Source organism: Dipodomys merriami, unplaced genomic scaffold (assembly GCF_024711535.1).
Source record: "Dipodomys merriami isolate MVZ:Mamm:240054 unplaced genomic scaffold, mDipMer1.0.p SCAF_12, whole genome shotgun sequence".
NCBI lineage: Eukaryota > Metazoa > Chordata > Mammalia > Rodentia > Heteromyidae > Dipodomys > Dipodomys merriami.
This window is the reverse complement of record NW_027202493.1, coordinates 5623320-5643814: the sequence shown is the minus strand read 5'-3', so window position 1 is coordinate 5643814 and position 20495 is coordinate 5623320. Positions and strand designations below refer to the sequence as shown.

Sequence of the window (20495 nt, the reverse complement as noted above, 5' to 3'; positions counted from 1 at the left end):
AGGAGGCTGAGATCCAAGGATCACAGTTCAAAGCTAGACAGGAAAGTCTGAGAGACTCTAGCCTCCAATTAACCACCAAAAAGCTGGAAGTGGACATGTGGCTTAAGTGGAAAAAGTGCCAAACTTGAGTGAACAGCTAAGAGACAGCACCCAGGACTCAAGTTCAAGCTCTAGTACTCATAAAAAAATGTATCATTCCATTTCTTACTCAAGTGACCCTGGATAAGTCAAACAATTTGCCTAGAGCTTTGTACATACTAGGCACAGACTCTCCACTGAGCTACATCCTTAGCCCTGAGACTTGGCCTTTTGATAAGAGGAGTATCAAGGAAGTTTTAGAACAAAAATTAAAGCTAGTTGGGCATGGTAATTTATGCCTATAATCCCAGCATTTAGGAAACTGAAATAAGATCATTTCAAGCTCAAGGCCAAGCTGTAGTACATGATGAAGGCTACAATTAAATTAGGGCTGGCAAGAGGGGAGAGGATGAGGAGAAATGGTGATATAACTAAAAAAATAGGTGGTGGAGATTGACAACTAAAGAGCATGGCATTCTTCTTGAGATGATGAGCATGTTCTAAAATTGTGCTGGTCATTGCACACAGCTGACACTATTGAATTTCAATAAAGAGTGCTGCCTCCAAGGAGATAGTATCAGAACTTATTGAATCGTAGGACCACCAAGTAGTGTCTGTAGAGAATTGAATTGAATTGTTGAGAATACCAGCAACATCTACCACCGCCATGTTCTTGTATCAGAAGTGACTGGAGTAGCAGAGGGAAAACCAAGTTCTCACTTTCAGCTATCTAAGTGGTTTCTCTCGAGCTAGAGAGGGGGCTATCATAGGGGCAGCACCTGTGTCTTAGGCATTGTTTTATCCTGGAGGTTTTCACGATTCCATACCTTCGTAGCTACCCAGTAAATGTTTATTTTTATCATGATAAAGAAACTTGCTCAGGGTGTCCCCAAGTCTAGGATTTTCTTTCAGCTTCCTTCTGTTACTGAACCTATCCATCCGTCAATAGCCAAATCAAGTCCTCCTCCTCATTCATTACATTTGCCTTAGTGATTTTGGCCTACCTGTGTTCTGGAAAACCTTGGTGTCTATAAAATCCATTGAGACATTTTATCACATTCAGTTTTGAAACATGCCTAGGGCTTATCTCACAATGTAATTGTAAGCTTCTTAGAGGAAAAGGGCTAAACTGCACTATAAGATGGGGGCTGGGCACTGGCGGTTCCTACCTATAATCCTAGCTGTTCAAGAAGCTGAGAATTTTAGGATTGCAGTTCAAAGCCAGCCCAGGCAGAAAAATCTGTGAGTCTCATCTCCAGCAAGCCACTGGAAGTGGAGGTGTGTCTACAGTAGTAGTAGATCACCAAGTAAGAGTGTAAGGCCCTAAGATCAAACCCCAGTACCAATATTTAAAAATATATATATATCACTTGGCCCTGCCTATAATCCTATCTACTCAGGAGGCTGAGATCGGAGAATTGTGGTTCAGGGCTGGGAAGGTGGCTCAGTGGTAGAGCGCTTGCCTTGTATGCATGAGGCCCTGGGTTCAGTTCCTCAACACCCCATAAGCAAAAAGAAAAAAGCTGGAAGTGGCACTGTGGCTTAAGTGGTAGAGTGCTAGCCTTGAGCTGAAGAGCTGAGGGACAGCACCCAGGCCCAGAGTTCAGGCCCCCACGACTGGACCCCCCCCCCCCAAAAAAAAAAGAATTGTGGTTCAAAGCCAGTCTGGGCACAGAAGTCCATGAGACTCTTATCTCCAATTAATCACCTGGAAGTGGAGCTATGGCTCAAGTGGTAGAGTGCTAGCCTTGAACAAATGAAGCTCAAGGACAGGGCCCAAGCCCTGAGTTCAAGCCCTAGGACAGGCATAAAAAATGTAGCAATGCGGGGCTGGGAAGGTAGCTCAGTGGTAGAGCGCTTGCCTTGCATGCTCAAGGCCCTGGGTTCGATTCCTCAGCACCACATGAGCAAAAAGAAAAAAGCTGGAAGTGGTGCTGTGGCTCAAGTGGTAGAGCGCTAGCCTTGAGCTGAAGAGCTGAGGGACAGCGCCCAGGCCCAGAGTTCAGGCCCCACGACCGGACCCCCCCCTAAAAAAAATGTAGCAATGAATAATTAGCACAAGATATTTTTTTTTACAAAGTCTAAAGTTTTTATTCTAAGTAAGAGGGAGTGCTTTTTGGGAAACTGCTCTGTGAGTCCTTTGCCAAGAGCACAGCTTCATTGATGCTCTCGGTGATGTAATCTATATTGTGGGTGTTGATGCAGGTGAAGTTGATCCTGCTGTTGCTGGGGATATAGATATGCTTCTGCTTGATCAGGTAGTCCACCTGTTGATCTGTTAGAACCAGAAAGTCTCAGGTCCTGGGGTGGCCACCTCTATGCACCTCTGACAGGCAGGATTATCTAGGATAGAAAGTGCTAGTATTTCTGGAATTTTAGAAGCATCTATTGATGATGATGATGATGATGATGATGATGTAGTTGTATAAAGGGGTTACAATTCCACAGTCAGGCTATAACTACAATGCTTCTTGGTCAATGTCACCTCCTCCCACATCATTCTCCCTCCTCTTTCCCTCCCATCCCTTACCCTCAAGTTACATGGTTCAGTTTCTAGAATCCTCTTTAAAGCAACTCCATTTTTCAGGGCAATAATGAAAATCTGGAGCAGAACTATGGGCTTCTAGTCAGTGAAATTCAACGCTCAACTACTGGTTCAAAGTTAGGGAAGAGCCACCTCCTCCCACCCACTTACTATTGAGTCCCAAATAGCCATGGGTCCCAGTCTGCTCAGTGATGTGATTCCAGGAACCTGGTGTTCCCAGGAGCCGGAGCTTCTCCTTCACCTTTTCCTTGATCAAGATCATGCCTTCTACAGCGTCCTTTAGACTCTGCTTCCTGCCAAAGAAGGCCAGCAAAAATGGAGAGTATGAGGCCTTCTCCTGCTTGTAAACCTTGTTTTTCCAGTCTGCAGGTACAACAGTGGAGCATGGTGGTCATTTGTGGCGCTATTGAAAAGGGGTGGAAGCTTCAAGGGGCAGAGCCCAGTGGGAGGAAGTTAGGTCTTTGGGGCTAGGCCTTCGAAGAAGATATTAGGACCCCAGCTATTTTCTCTTCCTTTCTTTGCTTCTAGACCTCCATGATGTTTATTTCCACATGCTCCCTGCCATAATTTACTGCCTCACTAGCAAGCTTAAGTAACAGGGCCAACTAACATAATGAAACCTATTACTTTGTATAATTAATATATGCTAATAAAAATGAATGAAGTTTAAAAAAAAAAACAAGGCCAACTGACCATGGACTGAAACCTTCTAAACTATGAACCAGAGTATAACTCTTTGCTTCATAAGTTGGTTATCTAAGATATTGTGTTACAGGAACAAAAAGCTGACTGATGGAGATTCTGTGTTAGTTTTTTCTTTTTTTTTGGTCGGTGGTGGGGCTTGAACTCTGGGCCTGGGCGCTGTCCCTCAGCTCTTCAGTTCAAGGCAAGCGCTCTACCACTTGAGCTACAGGGTCACTTCCGGTTTTCTGGTGGTTTATTGGAGATAGGAGTCTCACGGTCTTTCCTGCCCAGGCTGGCTTTGAACCGCGATCCTCAGATCTCAGCCTCCTGAGTAGCTAGGATTACAGGCGTGAGCCACCAGCGCCCGGCTTTTCTGTGTTAGTTTTAAAGTGCCAAGGAAGGTTCAAGGCAAATTTTGCTGCTGGAATAGCAAAATCTGATGCATTCCAGTATCCTCCTGAAATCTGAAAGCGATCAAGTATATCACGGCTCATTTCTATACTGAATGTTCTATTTAAGGTTAGGCAACCTTGGCCTGTTGGGTCACAGCCACTGGAGCACAGCAGGCTCTGAACAAAATGTGATAAATGTGTTAGTGAATGCATGGGATGGACAGGAGGAAACACCCAGCTGAATCCTGAACACCAGCAAGTCGATAGGTCTCCAGGGACTCCACCCACCTTGCCCCAACCCTTTCACCCTTACCATTCTCCCAGCAGAGCGGGGTTACAGAGGACAGATGTGATGATGCGAGCACCCATGGCGGGAGGGCTGAGCCACAGCACCTGGATGCAATTCATCAGCTGGGAGAGGACACACAGAAGGTGCTGGTTGTTGAGCGTCACCACAACGAGGAGCCCTACTCCTTCATCTGCAGCATTGGGAAGACATCTGGCCTCAGTCCCCTCCTCATCACCAGGATCTTCACCCCTCCCTCCAACATTGCAGAAGACAGAACTGAACGAGGAAGCTGCCATCCCAGCCAGATCTAGATCTCAGAAAGTTGCTTAGATTCTCTGTCTCTGTCTCTGTCTTTCTCTGTCTCTGTCTCTCTGTCATTCTGTCTCTGTCTCTGTCTCTGTCTCTGTCTCTGTCTCTCTCTCTCTCTCTCTCTGTCTCTCTCTCTCTCCTCTCTCTCTCCAGAAAAGTAGCCATTCAGTGAGAGTCTTCACAGAGGATGGACCTTGAAAGATCCCTAATCACCACCTTGTCATCTCATAGACAAGAATAATAAAGGCCTTGAAAGTGAAATGATTAACTAGAGAAGGTTGAGGCAGAGAGTTTTGGGAAGAGAACCAGAATGCTCCCCAATACTCTTCTTTTCTCTCTTCAATAGCTAATGACGTCAAAAATATCCCTCATAAGCCAGGCACCTGTGGCTTGTGACTATAATTCTAGCTATCTAAGAGGTTGAGATCTGAGAATCATTGTGAAAAGCCAACCTGGGCATCTCCAATTAACCAGCAAAAAGCTAGAAGTTAGCTGGATGCTGGTGGCTCACACCTGTAATTCTAGCAACTCAGAAGACTGAGATCTGAAGATCAAAGTTTAAGCTAGCCCGGACAAGAAAGTCCATGAGATTGTTATCTCCAATTAACCACCAAAAAGGATTGTTATAGTACTGGCCTTGAAGGACAGTGCCCAGGCTCTGAGTTCAAGCCCCAGGACTGGCTCACACACACATACAGAGAGAGAGAGAGAGAGAGAGAGAGAGAGAGAGAGAACAAAAAAAGAAGTAGAAGTGAGAGAGTGCCAGCCTTGAGTGAAAATGCTAAATGAGAGCTTGAAAGTGTGACTTCAAGCCCAATATCAGCATTAAAAACAATAATAAGTAATATGAATCAATCAGTACTTCAATAAATCAATAGCTAGGTGCCAATGGTTCATGCCTATCCTCCTAGCTGCCCAGGCAGCTGCGATCTGAGGATCATGGTTCAAACTCAGCTTGGGTAGAACAGTATATGAACCTCATATCTCGCCAATCAACCACCCAAAATCCAGAAGTAAAGATGTGGTTCAAATGCTAGCCCACCAGCCTTGAACAAAAAAGCTAAATGACAGCAGTCAGGCCCTGACTTCAAGCCCCAGTAAACAAACAAACAAACAAATAAACACATGCTATGGGTTTCACTGCATTTTTACCATTTCCTCCTCCATTCTGCCCAATATCATACCATAAATACCAAAGTTCTGGGACAGAGATTGGCTGCAGAAGAACTCCAAGCCTTGAGACACAAAGTACTGTAAGATTATGGCTTCTTCTTCCAAGTCCCCTGTATTTAAGCCTTGGCAAGGAAAATCAAAAAATGGGAATATCTGTCGGCTCTGTAGGAGAAAGACGGAAACCAGATGAGGCAGATGGAGGAGACAGCAGGTGAGGAATCAAAGGAAGTTCCACTGGGAGGCTGAGCTCACCTTAATGGTGTACATCAGTTTTGCCCACTGAACCTGGGTCAACTTGCAGTCAATAATGTTTCCAATCACAAGGATACTGCCTTGTGGGAGATTCTGCAGATAGAAACTCTCATCAGGTACCTCCTCTTGTACTTGGTAGTGACCTCAGAGCATGTGAAAGAGAAATAAGTCCTCCTTCATGTTGATTCCTACTGAAAGGCCAGCAAAGCTAAGCCCACTGAAGGCTTTGGGTAACTGAGGAGCAAGAGGTGGGAGGAAATAAAACTGGGGAGGTCCCTTCTGGGGAGAAGTTTCAGAATATGTGTGTGGGGGGGGTGTCCTGTACCTCTACGACGTTGAGGAGCAGGATGGGGTCTAGACACAGCTGATCAGGATCCCAGATGGAGTATTCATGAACTTCGTAGTCCAGGTCCTTGAAGATGAGTCCATGTGGTTCTGTGGGAACATAGCCCCGCCCACTAGCTGTGTCCATGGAGATGGAGAACTGAAGGCAGACATATTGGAAAATGGGGCTGAGGTAGGTCAATAGCAGGAAGTAGACGGATTTGGCCTGGCCTGGCCACCATTTTTCTCTGACATGGTGTTGGTGGGAATTAGGAACCGGACAACTTTCTTCAGATTCCCCCATCTTGTCTAACACTCACCTTTCTGAGACGAGATGATGCAAGCTACCTGAGCCCCCCTGCTCCAAATCCTGAGGAACTGGGCCCCAAGCTGGAAGGCGCCACTATCGCCAACAGTGTGCACGCCCCCGACCTGTCAGTAAAAAAGTAACAAAAGTAACACTGTAACAGAGTCATGGAAAGATAACTACTACCTAGGAGTACCCAGACTTGAATCCAAGGCTTCATGCATGCTCAGCTCATGTCCTACCTCTTTAAAAAGCTCTTAGGATGGTGCTGGTGGCACACACCTGTAATCCTAGCTACTCAGGAGGCTGAACTCTGAGAGTTACAGTTTGAAGCCACCCCAGGCAGGAAGGTCTGTGAGATTCTCATCTCCAATTAGCTAACAAAAAGCCAAAAGTGGAGCTGTGACTCAAGCTAGTACTTTATGTACTAGCCTTGAACAAAAAGAACTCAGGAACAGTGCCCAGGCCCTGAGTTCATGTCCCAGGACCATCTCTAAAAAATAAAAAAGCTTTCTTGGGTAACAATGGCTCATGCCTGTAATCTTAGTTACTCAAGAGGCTGAGATGTGAGTATTCTAGTTAGAAAACAGCCCAAGCCAAAAAAATCTTTGACACTCTTATCTCCAATTTCCCATCAAAATGCCAGAAGTGGAGCTGTGGCTGAAGTGGTAGAGCACCAGCCTTGAGTAATAAAGCTAAGGGATAGTGTCCAGACCCTGAGTTCAAGCCCCAGTTCACACACACACACACACACACACACACACACACACACACACACCATCACCACCACCACCAATACCAATAACAACCAGCCAACCAACAAAAACATCATTCCAGTAAGCCATGTGGAGTGCCTGTGTTTGGGTATGGCCTGTGCCAAGGCCAGGTGCTTCCACAGTCCCTTTGCAACTTTCAAGTTATAGAGACACCAATATCTACACCTTGTGTGACTCACTCTGTTCTCCATGATGGCTTGGCTGTGTTTTCCAAAGAGGAGCTCCAAAGAGGCCTGGATGAATGATTTCATTCCCTTCGAGGGCAGGTACTCGTAGTTCAGAGAGGGATCCTGTGCAATCTGCTGGCGGATCTTGTGCACCACACCCGAAACCCAGGGGTCACTTTCATTGGTCATGCAGACTGTGGGGAAAGCACAGAGAGATGGATCTCTGGATGCCTGGCCCCCTTTCCTTCTTTCATTTTTCATATATATATATATATATATATATATATATGTTATATATATATATGTTATATATGTGTGTATGTTATATATATGTGTGTATATATAACATATATCCATATATATTTGAATATATATATAGAGAGATATAGATATAGATATATAGTAGCCATGTGCTGGTGGCTCACACCTGTAATCCTAGTTACTCAGGAGGCTGAGATCTGAGGATCCCAGTATGAAGCCAGCCTGGACAGAATAGTCTATGAGACTTGTATCTCCAGTTAACCATCAAAAGGCTAGAAGTAGAGCTCAAATGACAGTGCTAACTTTGAGCAAAAAAGCTTAGGCCCCAAGTTCTAGACCAAGAACCAACACAATAAATAGAGAAACTGGGCGCCAGTGGCTCGTTCCTGTAATCCTAGCTACTCAGGGGCTGAGATCTGAGGATCTCAGTTCAAAGCCAGCCCATGCAGGAAAAGTCCATGAGACTCTTATCTACAATAAACACTCAAAAAACAGGAAGTGGCACTGTGGCTCAAGTGGTAGAGTGCTAGCCTTGAGCTGAAGAGCTGAAGAACAGTGCCCAGGCCCAGAATTCAAGTCCCACGATGGACAAAAAAAAGAAAATTAGATGAGACAGACAGACAGATAGATAGAAGGTATATTCTTTTTGTCTTAAAAGAGAGAGAGCACCAGGTATTGATGGCTCACACCTGTCATCCTAGCTACTCAGGAGGCTGAGATCTGAGGATTGTAGTTCAAAGCCAGCCTAGGCAGGAAAGTTCATGAGACTCTTTTTTTTTTTTTTTTTGGGTCTGGTCGTGGGGCCTGAACTCTGGGCCTGGGCGCTGTCCCTCAGCTCTTCAGCTCAAGGCTAGCGCTCTACCGCTTGAGCCACAGCGCCACTTCCAGCTTTTTTCTTTTTGCTTATGTGGTGCTGAGGAATCGAACCCAGGGCCTCATGCATGCAAGGCAAGCACTCTACCACTGAGCCACCTTCCCAGCCCGTTCATGAGACTCTTATTGCCAATAAACTACTCAGAAAAAGTCAGAAGTGGAGCTGTGGCTCAAGTGGTAGAGCACTAGCCTTGAGCAAAAAGAATCCCAGGGACAGTGTGCATGCCCCAAGTTCAAGCTCCAGGACCAGCATAAAATAATATAGTAGTAGTAGTAATAGTAGTAGTAGTAGTAGTAGTAGTAGTAGTAGTAGTAGTAGTAACAACAATAGAGAGTGAGGGAAGGAGTGACATTGCCCAAAATAAAATGTACTCTTTACCTGACTTATTAACTATAACCCCTCTGTACATTACCTTTATAATAACAATAAACAAATACAGGGCTAGGGATATGGCTCAAGTGGTAGATTGTCTGCCTAGCAAGTATAAGACTCTTGAGTTTAAACCCTAGTACTACCACCAAAACAAAAACAAATAAAACAAATGACAAACAAAAAAAAACCAGCTAGGGGGCTGGAAGGTGGCTCAGTGGTAGAGCGCTTGCCTTGCATGCATGAGGCCCTGGGTTCGATTCCTCAGCATCACATAAGCAAAAAAGAAAAAAGCCAGAAGTGGCACTGTGGCTCAAGTGGTAGAGCACTAGCCTTGAGCTGAAGAGCTGAGGGACAGCACCCAGGCCCAGAGTTCAGGCCCCACGACTGGACCCCCCCCCCAAAAAAATTATATACACATATACAAAGTGAGAATTGTCCATGGTAACTCTGACTCACAATAGCAAGGACTGGTTGTGTATCAGAGAAGTCAGTGTGGAAAACTTTTCTCCATTGAGGAATGAGGAGGAGAAAGAAGGAAAAGACTGAAGAGGAAGCGGCTGAAGAAAGGGTAATGCCCATGAAGGCCTCAAAGCCTAGAGCTATGGAAGAGGGCGTGGCTCTTACTAACTACCTGGCACCCAGAGAAGGTCAAAGGAGAGGCCATGGAATGACTAGGACCTTGTCCAGTGTTCCCAGCTACACAATTCTGATAATAAGGAATGACCTCTCTACCTTCTGAGAGGTGGGCCACCCCCCCCCCCAGTCCTTTGTGGTGCAATACTGCTCACCTATAGGCAGTCATATTATATATATATATATATATATATATTATGTATATATGTATATATATTCACTATACACACATATATAATATTATATATAGTCTTAAACACCAGAAGCTACCTCTGTAGGCCAGAAACACCTTGTTGGTGTCCTCATCTTGCTGGTAGGTCTTTAACAAGCTGCCATCTACTTTCTGGGCTGCAGGCACATCCATGAACACAGAAAGGCTGGGCATGACTGGATGATGGTAGAGCCAACACTACAACTCTGCTCTACTGCTCTTCCTCCCAGAACCTCGGTAGCTTCAACACAGAGACAACCAGTTGCCAGAGCAACAGAACTCTACAACTCCCATCCTAGTGCCAGTGATGCTTAGGGATCATGGGAAGGAACATTCTATGGCCCTGAGAGATCCCTTAGGAGAGCAAGCAGTGAAGAGGTGGGAAGGAATTGGGATTCCCAGGATTCCCACACTACCTTCTCTAGCAATGAGTTATCCAATCCACTTAGAAACACAGCTACTTAGAAAACATGGGAAAGCTAGGTGTCAGTAAGCCAGGTAGAACTCTGTTCACATAAGTAAAAATCCCACATCACATAACACCACAAGTCAAGGGATGTGTGTGTGTGTGTGTGTGTGTGTGTGTGTGTGTGTGTGTGTGTATAGTACTGGGGCTTGAACTTGCTAGGCAGGCATTCTGCCATCTGAACCATAACTCCAGCTCTTTTTCCTTTCATTATTTTTTTTGGGGGGGGTCCAGGCATGGGGCCTGAACTCTGGGCCTGGGTGCTGTCCCTCAGCTCTTCAGCTCAAGGCGAGCGCTCTACCACTTGAGCCACCGCGCCACTTCCAGCTTTTTTCTTTTTTTGCTTATGTGGTGCTGAGGAATCGAACCCAGGGCCTCATGCATGCAAGGCAAGCGCTCTACCACTGAGCCACCTTCCCAGCCCCTCTTTTCATTATTTTTGTAAAAGGGTCTCACACTTTTTTCCTCTGGAGCTGACCTGGTCTGTGGTCCTATTTATGATTTCCCTCACTGCTGACATAACATGCACTCACTTCTATACCAAGTTATTAGCTAAGATAGAATTTATGCTACATTTTTGTCCAATCCAGCTGAACTCAAACCCTTATGTTCTGAATCTCAACTTTCTGAGTAAAATTACAGGCATAAACTACCATTTCCAAATAAGGGAAATATTTTTAAACCTTTTATTTTCACCTTGCTAAGGGCCAAAAATAAAAATCCCATATGATATAATTATCACAGTGACTTTTATTATCTATCTATCTATCCTATCTATCTATCTAATTTGCTGTGCTGAAGATCAAACCCAGGGCCTGTTACAGGTGCTCAGATAGATTCTAGAACCTTCTACTTTCACTGTACAAAGAGCACAAGATCTGAAAATCACCAGAAGGATGCCCTGCTTTCATATATATATATATATATATATATATATATATATATATATATATATATATACTTTTTTTTTTTTTTTTTTTTTTTGTCGGTCGTGGGGCTTGAACTCTGGGCCTGGGCGCTGTCCCTCAGCTCTTCAGCTCAAGGCGAGCGCTCTACCACTTGAGCTACAGCGCCACTTCCGGTTTTCTGGTGGTTTATTGGAGATAGGAGTCTCACGGTCTCTCCTGCCCGGGCTGGCTTTGAACCGCGATCCTCAGATCTCAGCCTCCTGAGTAGCTAGGATTACAGGCGTGAGCCACCAGCGCCCGGTTTTCTTCTATATTTAAAATCTATATTTAAATCCTATATTTAAAACCAGCAAAGAGCTGGGAAGGTGGCTTAGTGGTAGAATGTTTGCCCAGCATGCATGAAGCCCTGGGTTCAATTCCTCAGTACCTCATAAACAGAAAAGGCTGGAAGTGGCACTGTAGCTCAAGTGGTAGAGTGCTAGCCTTGAGCACAGAATGGCTCAAGGACAGAGCCCAGGCCCCCTGAGTTCAAGCTCCAGATGGGCAAACAAACAAACAAACAAACAAGTATAATTTACAGTATAGTAAATCCATCCTATTTCAGTAATCTTGAACCAAGACCTCCCCAGTTGCTCAGTTTCAATGATGTCCATCTGGTAACAGTGAGCATCAGAGGGTAAGGGGAAAAGTTCACCCTCATCTGTCATCTTGCTTTCCTTTGATTGGTTGACTGATTGATTGATTTTGGTGCCAGTATTGGGGCTTTAACTCAAGGCCTAGGCACTGTCCCTGAGCTTCTTCACTGAAGGTTGTTGCTCTACCACTTCTGGCTTTTTGCTGGTTAATTGGAGATGAGTCTCGTGGACTTCCCTGCCCAGGCTGGCTTCAAACTATGATCGTCAGATCTCAGCCTCCTGAGTAACTACAATTACAAGTGTAAGTCACCAATGCTTGGATCCCTTTCATTTTTAAATGATTGCTGTAGGTTTTGTTTCTACCAACAGCCAATGACCACATGTTGGCAGCTAAGGCTTAGGTGTGTATTTTCTTAGAGAAACTGGCTTGGCACACAGCAGCCACTTCACCTGGAAATCATGTAGAAAATTACACTTGGCAGGAGAGGGGGGGTGCCAATGACTTCCCCATTTAGTCATCTGAAAATTCAGCCTCCGTGTCTTGGAGGTCTTTCTGTAGTTCAATTTACACTCCATAGCCCATCCCCAAATCAGGTTAAGGCTGGACCTGATGTGAGGCCATATTCCTATTCAGCCATCCCCTTCACATCCCTGGTCAAGGGCATGACTTCCCCAAGCCTCTGTACCCCCAAATCCCTGTTTCAGGCTCTGATTTTGGGAAGCTGCCTGAAGGAAAATGACTGTAAAAGCAATTCATAGGATGACAGAACAATACAAGAACTTCAAAATGTTATAATGAAGAAGGCATCAACAGTATGCAGAGAAGTTGGTAAGAACTTAAACTGATTTAAGCCTCTACTTCTTGCTTCGTGCTGATTTAAATATAAGAAGAATTTACTGAAAGGATGCTGAGTAGCTCACGTAATTAACAGAGAGGTTGGCTTTGGGAAGCAGTGCACCACCAAAATTGAACCACAGGAATCTGGTGGTAATTCCACTATGGACCACCAGAGGGCGATACGACAGACTCCGCCTTCACCTTGCTCTCTTGGCCCAGCTGCAAATCCCAGAAGTCACAATGGCTGCTGTTGGAAAGGAAGGATTCTCCAAGCTCTCCTTTAGGAACTTCACTGGCTCCTGCACTTAGACCAGGAAGCTGCGTCTGATTGGCTGAGCCCACTTCTGGACACTTCCTAGCTCCACCCATTCCCTTGATAAGGGGTGGGAGGGGGCGGGCCTGGGCTCCTCAATGGCACTAAAACCTTGAGAAAGAGAGGCAGAAAAAAAGACCAGAATGCCAGGCGCTGGCGGCTCATGCCCGTAATCCTAGCTATTCAGGAGGCTTGAGATCTGATGATCTTGGTTCAAAACCAGCCCGGGGAAGTAAAGTCTGTGAGACTCATATCTACAATTAACCACCAGAAAATGGGAAGTGGCACTGTGGCTCAAAGTGGTAGAATCCTATCCTTGAGCCAAAGAGGTCAGGACAACGCCCACACCGCAAGTTCAAGCCCCGGGCCCAACAAAAGAAAAAATAAAAGAATCTGGGTAGGATGTAGCTCTGTGGCAATGTGCTTGTCCCACAAGAGTTCAATCCCAGTACCAAAAGAGAAAAGACAACACACACACACACACACACACACACACACACACACACACACACACACACAAATTTCCAATTATACTGTCTCTCCCTCATCAGATAACTATGCCTTCCTCCCAGCTCTGAATGACAAATCTTGGAGACAATGAAATTGTTAACCAGGGACTAAAGATACTGAAGGATCTGAAATAATTGGGTTTATTGAGCCATGACAAATGCTGCTCAGGAACAAAAAGGATTAGGTCCTGGGACAAGTTGACACAACCACCAGCAGCAGGGCTAACAAGTGATTGGAAATACATCCTTTGAACCTAGAATCCAGTAGTTTTACAAAAGCGTTAAGTTTATGTGGAATCCCCACAGAGGCATTGGGAGTAAGGGTTTGGGAATAGGAGGAGGAGATGTTGCTTCTGGATTAGTTGGATTAGTCCACAAAGTTAATGTGTAAACAGGGTCCTTGACCCTTGAGGGGATTTAAGTCAAGGTTTCTCCAGACACTAGGGGCTGGGAAACTCTCATGTGTATTTCCCTTTCTGCTGTTAATTGATTAACTTCCCTATCACATCCACTCAACCTTCCAGCGTTTGTAATTATATTTTTGACATCTCCAGTGTTTTCCTGTATCGAAAGCAATAGGGGGACAGGCATCTGGTGGCTCTGCTTATAATCCTAGCAACTCAGGAAGCTGACACCCGAGGATAACCATTTGAAGCCAGCTAGAACAAAAAAGGCCTGTGAGACTTATTTCCAATTAACCATCCAAAAGTCAGAAGTAGAACTGTGGCTCAAGTAGTAAAGCCCTAGCCTTGAGAAAAAGCTCAGGGACAGCACCCAATCCCTGAGTTCAAGCCTCAAGACCAGTACTAAAAAAAAAAAAGCAATCAGAGGACATTCCATCACAGGCGGCCATCATAGCTGCCAACCATCATAGCTTGCTCAGGGAGCTGCCTCCTCATAGTTCCTGAATGCCTGCTCCTATATTCCTTCTCTAATTGTATCATCAATGCCTCCCTCTTCTAGAATATTCTTGTAGCTAAGAGTGGTGGTAACACACCTGTAATAGCAGCACCTGAGCAACTGAAGCAAAAGAATTGTGAGTTTGAAGTTAGGCTTGGCATATATAGTGAGATCCTGGAGGAGGGAAGGAAGAGAGGGGAAGGGGAGAAGAGGAAGAAAAGGAGAGAGGGAAGGAAGGAAAAAAATACATAAACAGGCAGTGAATCTCCTTTCCTAAAACAACATGGTTGTGCAAGCCTATAATCCCAACACTTGGGAGTCAGGATCATGAGCTCAAAGCCAGCTTGGGCCACATAGTGAGTTCTAGGCTAAACTGGGCTACTCAGTGAGACCCTAACTCAAATCAGAAACAATGAAAATCAAATTGCCTTGCTTCTCCCTCCCAGCTATTACCTCACAGGTCTTAGTCAGGGTTCAACCAAGGAGACAGCATTGCTATGAGTGATGTGGTTCTTAGTGGAACTGATCTCACACAATTGGGAAGGATCTGGAGAAGGGAGGGTCCAAAGTGGGAGTGCAGGAAGAGGAAGAAATCACTAATGCTTCCCCTATGGTGGCCAATTGGAGCCAACACACCTGCCTGCTACAGCACTGGGACTGGGGTGGGGTGGGGTGGCGGGGCAGGTGCAGAGACCTGTGGGAAGATATGGGTTCCGGATCTGTGGGTCCGTAGCTAAGTGTCTCGTGGATCTAGATGCTTTGATGGTCTCCAGGACCAAGTGTGAAGCATAGCTGGACATGAAATGAAGACAAGCTGGAACTTTCCTAAGCCACTCCTGCTTCTGAATCACCTTGAAATCCAGACATTAATGGGCGCAGCCTCCTAAAGCTTGGGTATGTTCCTCTCTTGCCCAACCCTAATGAAATCTTACCATGTTAGTAGGAAGCTGAGTTCCTGGACTACCAAGACAATGATGACTGTGCACACAGTGTTGCTCAGCCCCACTTCAGAGCTGGCATTTCTTAGAGACTGCTTTGCCCTTGACTTCCATGTCTCTGTCTCCCATTTGCTGCTGTATCCTAACCCATCAGCCCTTCCCTTCCCCCCCACCCATCAGAGCTGGTCTCATCACAGACACAGGTGACAGACCTTCACACTGCCAAGTCCAATGGTGTGTTCTCAGTCATCCTCTTGGCTAGCATTTCAACAGCATGTGTCACAACTGACTGCCTCCTCCGTAAGCACCTGCCACCACCATCATGTCTTCTCAGACACTGCTGTCTTATGGCCCACTCATCACATAACTACTGCTTCTGCTCACTGGTTTTGCCTCTTTCTCCTGCCCTCCCCCCTCCTGTAGATTGAAGCCAGGGCTTTGTGTAACCTAGGCAAGCACTGTCACTGACCTACATCCTCAGTCCTGCTTAGCCCTATGAACTTAAAACCCATCTCAAATTTGTTTGTTTATTTATTTGGTTAGTTATATTTGTGCCCATATGGGGCTTGAACTCAGGGCCTTGTGCTCTTGCCTGGTGTTTTCATTCAAGGCTAGCACCCTACCGTTTGAGCTACACCTCCACTTCCTATATGATGGCCCCACACTTTTGGCAAGCCATAAGCCAGATCAGGGATTTTGTCCAGTATAAAGAAATTCTGCGGGGCTGGGAAGGTGGCTCAGTGGTAGAGCGCTTGCCTTGCATGCTTGAGGCCCTGGGTTCGATTCCTCAGCACCACATAAGCAAAAAGAAAAAAAAGCCGGAAGTGGCTCTGTGGCTCAAGTAGTAGAGCGCTAGCCTTGAGCTGAAGAGCTGAGGGATAGCGCCATGCCCAGAGTTCAGGCCCCACGACCGGACCCAAAAAAAAAAAAAAAAAAAAGAAATTCTGCTATTTTCCTCATCTCTGAGAGCTGTAAGGCACCATCTTGAGAGAGAGAGAGAGCTTATTGCTAGATACCAAGCTACTCGTGGTGCCTGAAGATAGGAAGTAATCACAGCTCAGAGAGTTTGGGAACCGTCTGCCACAGTGTTGGGTGAAAGATGGCCATAAGAAGTGGTAGTGAGGGCTGGGAAGGTGGCTCAGTGGTAGAGCGCTTGCCTTGCATGCCTGAGGCCCTGGGTTCGATTCCCCAGCACCATATAAGCAAAAAGAAAAAAGCTGGAAGTAGCGCTGTGGCTCAAGTGGTAGAGCGCTAGCCTTGAGCTGAAGAGCTGAGGGACAGCAGCCAGGCCCAGAGTTCAGGCCCCACGACCGGACCCAAAAAAAAAAAAAAAAAAAAAAAGAAGTGGTAGTGAGGAGATGGTTGCACGCCCATGGTTACAGCAACACTATTCAAATAGCTACACTATGGAGTCAGCCTAGGTATCTATCAACTGATGAACAGGTAAAGCATATGTGGTATATGTAACCAATGGATATCAATCAGCCTTAAAGAAGAATAAAATCAGACCAGGTACTAGGGGTCTATGCCTATAATCCTAGATACTCAGAAGACTGAGATCTGAGGATTCTGGTTCAAAGCCAGCCAGGCCAAACAACTCCATGAGATGCTTATCTCCAATTAACCAGCCAAAAGCCAAAAGTGACACTGTGGTTCAAGTGGCAGAGTACCCACCTTGAGTGAAGAAGCCAAGAAAGAGAGAAGAACCTGAGTTCAAGCCACAGTACCAGCAAAGGGGGGGTGTGGGGAGAAGAGAAGGCGGAAGAGGAGGAGGAGAGAGAGAGAGAGAGGGAGGGAGGGAGGGGGAGGAAGAGAGAGGAAGGAAGGAAGGAGGGAAGGAAGAAAGGAAGGAAGGAAGGAAGGAAGGAAGGATGGAGGGCAGGAAGGAAGGAAGGAAAGCTATTTGCAGAAAAGTGGAAATTATCATGTTAAATAAAATAAGCCAGACTGAAAAAGACAAATGGCAGATACTGTCTCCCATAGAATCTAGATCTAAAGAAAAAGAAATGACAGGAGTGTAAAATAGAGGAACTGTTCTGTTGGGGGGAGAGTGGGAATCCAGTGAAAGGCGAGAGGATAAAGGGAGGTAAATGTGAACAAAATACTTCATACACACGTGTGTAAACAGAATAACGGAACCTTTAAAATTTGTTCTTAAAAAGGGAAAGAGGTTAAGGAAGAGTACAGAGGAGGTAAAGTTTACCAAAGTATATTAAATGCATATATGGAAATGTCACGATGAAATCTTTGGTACAACTAATATATGCTAATAAAAAATTCCAGACCCTTTATGTTAAGGGGTCTGCATCTTACCCCCTGAAGTTTTAGGCTGTCATTGAATTATTTTAAGAAAAGGAATAATGTAACCTCATTTATCTTTCTGGGGGCTTGCAGGGCATTAACCAGAGGGGAGTCAGAATTTGGCAGGAAGGCTAAGTGGAGTCTGCTTTGGCTAATTTGGTTAAGAAGTGACTAAGGCCTAAGCTAAGGTCCTAGCTGAGGGGTAGAATGCCAGATGGCCTCCATAAAAATACCAGGCACCAGCCCAAGCCGGGAGGGGAGATTTGGCAGGCAGAGGTGGTTTGGAAAACTATCTGCTTGATTTAAACAGTATCTTATGTGTCGATAGAATCCACTTATTTTGTTCAACTCAATTTTTTTTAAAGAAACAAAGGTTTCTCAAAACAACTTGCAATACATGGTAAGGAGAAACAGAGGCAAAGGAAACAAGGCAAGAGTTTTAAACACTTTTGTAGCCAGGCACCAGTGGCCTATAATCCTAGCTACTCAGGAGTCTGAGATCTAAAGATCACAGTTCGAAGCCAGCCTGGGTAGAAAAGTCCAGGAGATTCTTATCTCCAATTAACCACCAAAACAACTGGAAGTGGACTTGTGGCTCTACTGGTAGACTACTAGCCTTGAGCACAAAAGCTCTGGGACAGAACCCAGGCCCTGAAGCCCCAGTGCTGGTACCAAAAAACCCAAAAAACTTAACAGACAGAATAATGAAACCTGTTAAAAATTATTATTAAATTGTTATTACAAACGAAACTTAACACAAATTATATGTATGTGTGATATATAGATAGAGATAGGTCTATATATCACAAAATCAATACCAGATAGCTGCAAACTCTACTTAGGGTGTGGGCATGAATGTGGCTTAGGGGTAAGTACAGAGGAGGTTTGGGAGAGGGGCTTTAGTTTTCTTGTGTTTGCTTGTTTGTGTGGTTCTGAGATTGGAACTGGAGCCTCCTCCACGCTGGGCACATGTGTACCACTGAGCTCCATCCCTAGCCCCGAGCAAAGAGCTGAGGGGGTGGGGGCAGCAAAGTTCACTATCAGCCCCATGTGCTTCTCCCTTTCTAAAATGGTAAGAAATTCCTGGAAAAGCAGCTGCCTCTTCTTGTCTCAGTTTCCCAGCAGTTCTAGGAGAATGTTCCAATATGGATTAGATTCAGACTTGAGCCCAAGGGGACTCTGGGAAGAAGGACTCAAACATAACTCCACAACTGGAAGGGACCCCAGAGGTGCTTCAGGCAGCATGAAACAGACACAGAGCCGACCATTCCCATTCTTCTCCCCTCCTGGGAAGAAGTGAACCTTCCTTCTGGGACCATCTGCTGCAGAAGCAATCATTTATCTTGGTTCTCCATTAGGAGATTTAGAGAACTCGTCCTGCTTTATGTTTGTGTTATATAGTGTGGCTCTTTACTGGCAACTCAAATGGAAGTGGTGTACACCTGTAGTCCCAGCCACTCAATTATTCAGGAAGCTAAGGTAGGACTATGGCTCAAGTCTGGGAATTTGAGGCCAGCCTGGGAAACACAGCAAGACCCTATTCTACTACATAAATACCTTCTTTAATAATAATTAAAAAAACAGAAACAGACCAATACAGGACACTCTTAGAGGAGGAACACAAAAGCGCAAAGCCTATGTGCCTCTGATCATATAAAATAATATTTATTAAAATGAACTCCAGGAGGGACTGGGAATGTGGCTTAGTGGTACGGTGCTTGCCTAGCATGCATGAAGCCCTGGGTTCTATTCCTGAGCACCACATAAACAGAAAAGGCCAGAAGTGGCACTGTGACTCAAGTGGTAGAGTGCTAGCTTTGAGTAAAAGCAGCTCAGGGACAGTGTCTAGGTCCTGAGTTCAAGCCTGAGGACTGGCCAAAAAAAAAAAAAAAGAACTCCAGGAAATGGGAACAAGAGATTTTTTTCTTTTCTTTTTGTCTTCTTTGTTCATTTCGCTGTCTTTTGGTGAGTTAGGGACACAGAAATGGAGGGATAAAGGGTGAATAAATGAAGCAGCAGTAGAAACCATGTTGAAAATGAACTGTATAATGTGTGAATGGGGATGGGAGGTAAAAACTGGGAAAGGGCAAAGAAAGGGGTGACATTGTCCCAAAAGAAATGTACTCATTACCTGACTTATGAAACATCACCTTTATAATAAAAATACAATATTTGATAATAAAATAGAAATGGAAACTGTGGTTAAGTAAGTTCTGAACCTTTAGCTCCTATGGCCAAGGACTCATGGGACATAAAGTCATCTCTACAAGAAGGGGCAGAGACAGAGCCAAAGTTCCTGATAGTCCTTTGGGATCATAGCAAGTTATCTTCTGGGGCATGTGGTCCCTTTGTTTTGGCTCTGATGAAAATCCCTTAAAGACCCATTAAAGACAGTGTGGCTCACAGCTGTAATCCTAGCTACTCAGGAGGCTGAGATCTGAGGATTGCAATTTGAAGCCAGCCCAGGCAGAAAAGTCTTATTTCCAATTACGGACCAAAAAGCTACAAGTGGAGATGTGGCTCAAATAATAGAGTGCTAGCCTTTGAGCAAAAGAAGCTCAGGGACAGCATCCAGTCCCTGAGTTCAAACCCTCGGATTGGCACATACAAGAAAAGTGTACAGGGCTGGGAAGGTGGCTCAGTGGTAGAGTGCTTGCTTTGCATGCATGAGGCCCTGGGTTTGATTCTTCAGCACCACATAAGCAGAAAAAGCTGGAAGTGGCGCTGTGGCTCAAGTGGTAGAGGACTAGGCCTGAGCTGAAGCGCTGAGGGACAGCACCCAGGCCTAGAGTTCAGACCCCATGACTGGCAAAAAAAGAAAAGAAAAAGAAAAAAGGAAAAGAAAAAAAGCTTTGGGATTCTAAAAAAAAAAAAGAAAGAAAGAAAGAAAAGAAAAGTGCTAGAGTGCTTGCCTAGCTCCTGGATTCCATCTTTCACACCATGAAGCATCAAGGTAGTGCCAGAGAAGGACTACTGGAAAGAGCAGCCTCTGGCAGAATTGGGGGAAGTCCATATTCATTTTTTTCTGTTGTGGGTAACA

At 45.2% G+C, this 20495-nt stretch overlaps 1 protein-coding gene across 1 annotated transcript; it reads right to left on the bottom strand.

Moving 5' to 3' along the window:
- Positions 1-2168: 2168 nt before the first annotated feature.
- Got1l1 (glutamic-oxaloacetic transaminase 1 like 1) lies at positions 2169-9879 on the bottom strand. The gene is made up of 9 exons (XM_070016037.1): positions 9707-9879; positions 7309-7490; positions 6367-6478; positions 6048-6157; positions 5723-5815; positions 5482-5632; positions 4013-4178; positions 2774-2916; positions 2169-2353 (listed from the first exon to the last, which is right to left on the bottom strand). The coding sequence occupies exons 1-9, from the start codon at positions 9819-9821 to the stop codon at positions 2169-2171; spliced, it is 1257 nt and encodes a 418-aa protein (XP_069872138.1). The 5' UTR covers positions 9822-9879.
- Between the last annotated feature and the right edge of the window lie 10616 nt (positions 9880-20495).

Bases quoted from the DNA above. Each gene is read 5' to 3' on its own strand.
- Got1l1 (XM_070016037.1), bottom strand. From the start codon at position 9,821: ATGCCCAGCCTTTCTGTGTTCATGGATGTGCCTGCAGCCCAGAAAGTA. The intron at 7,491-9,706 runs GTAGCTTCTGGT...CTTTCCCCACAG, and splicing joins GGTGTTTCTGGCCTACAGAG to TCTGCATGACCAATGAAAGT. The intron at 6,158-6,366 runs GTGAGTGTTAGA...ATGTTCCCACAG, and splicing joins CATCATCTCGTCTCAGAAAG to AACCACATGGACTCATCTTC.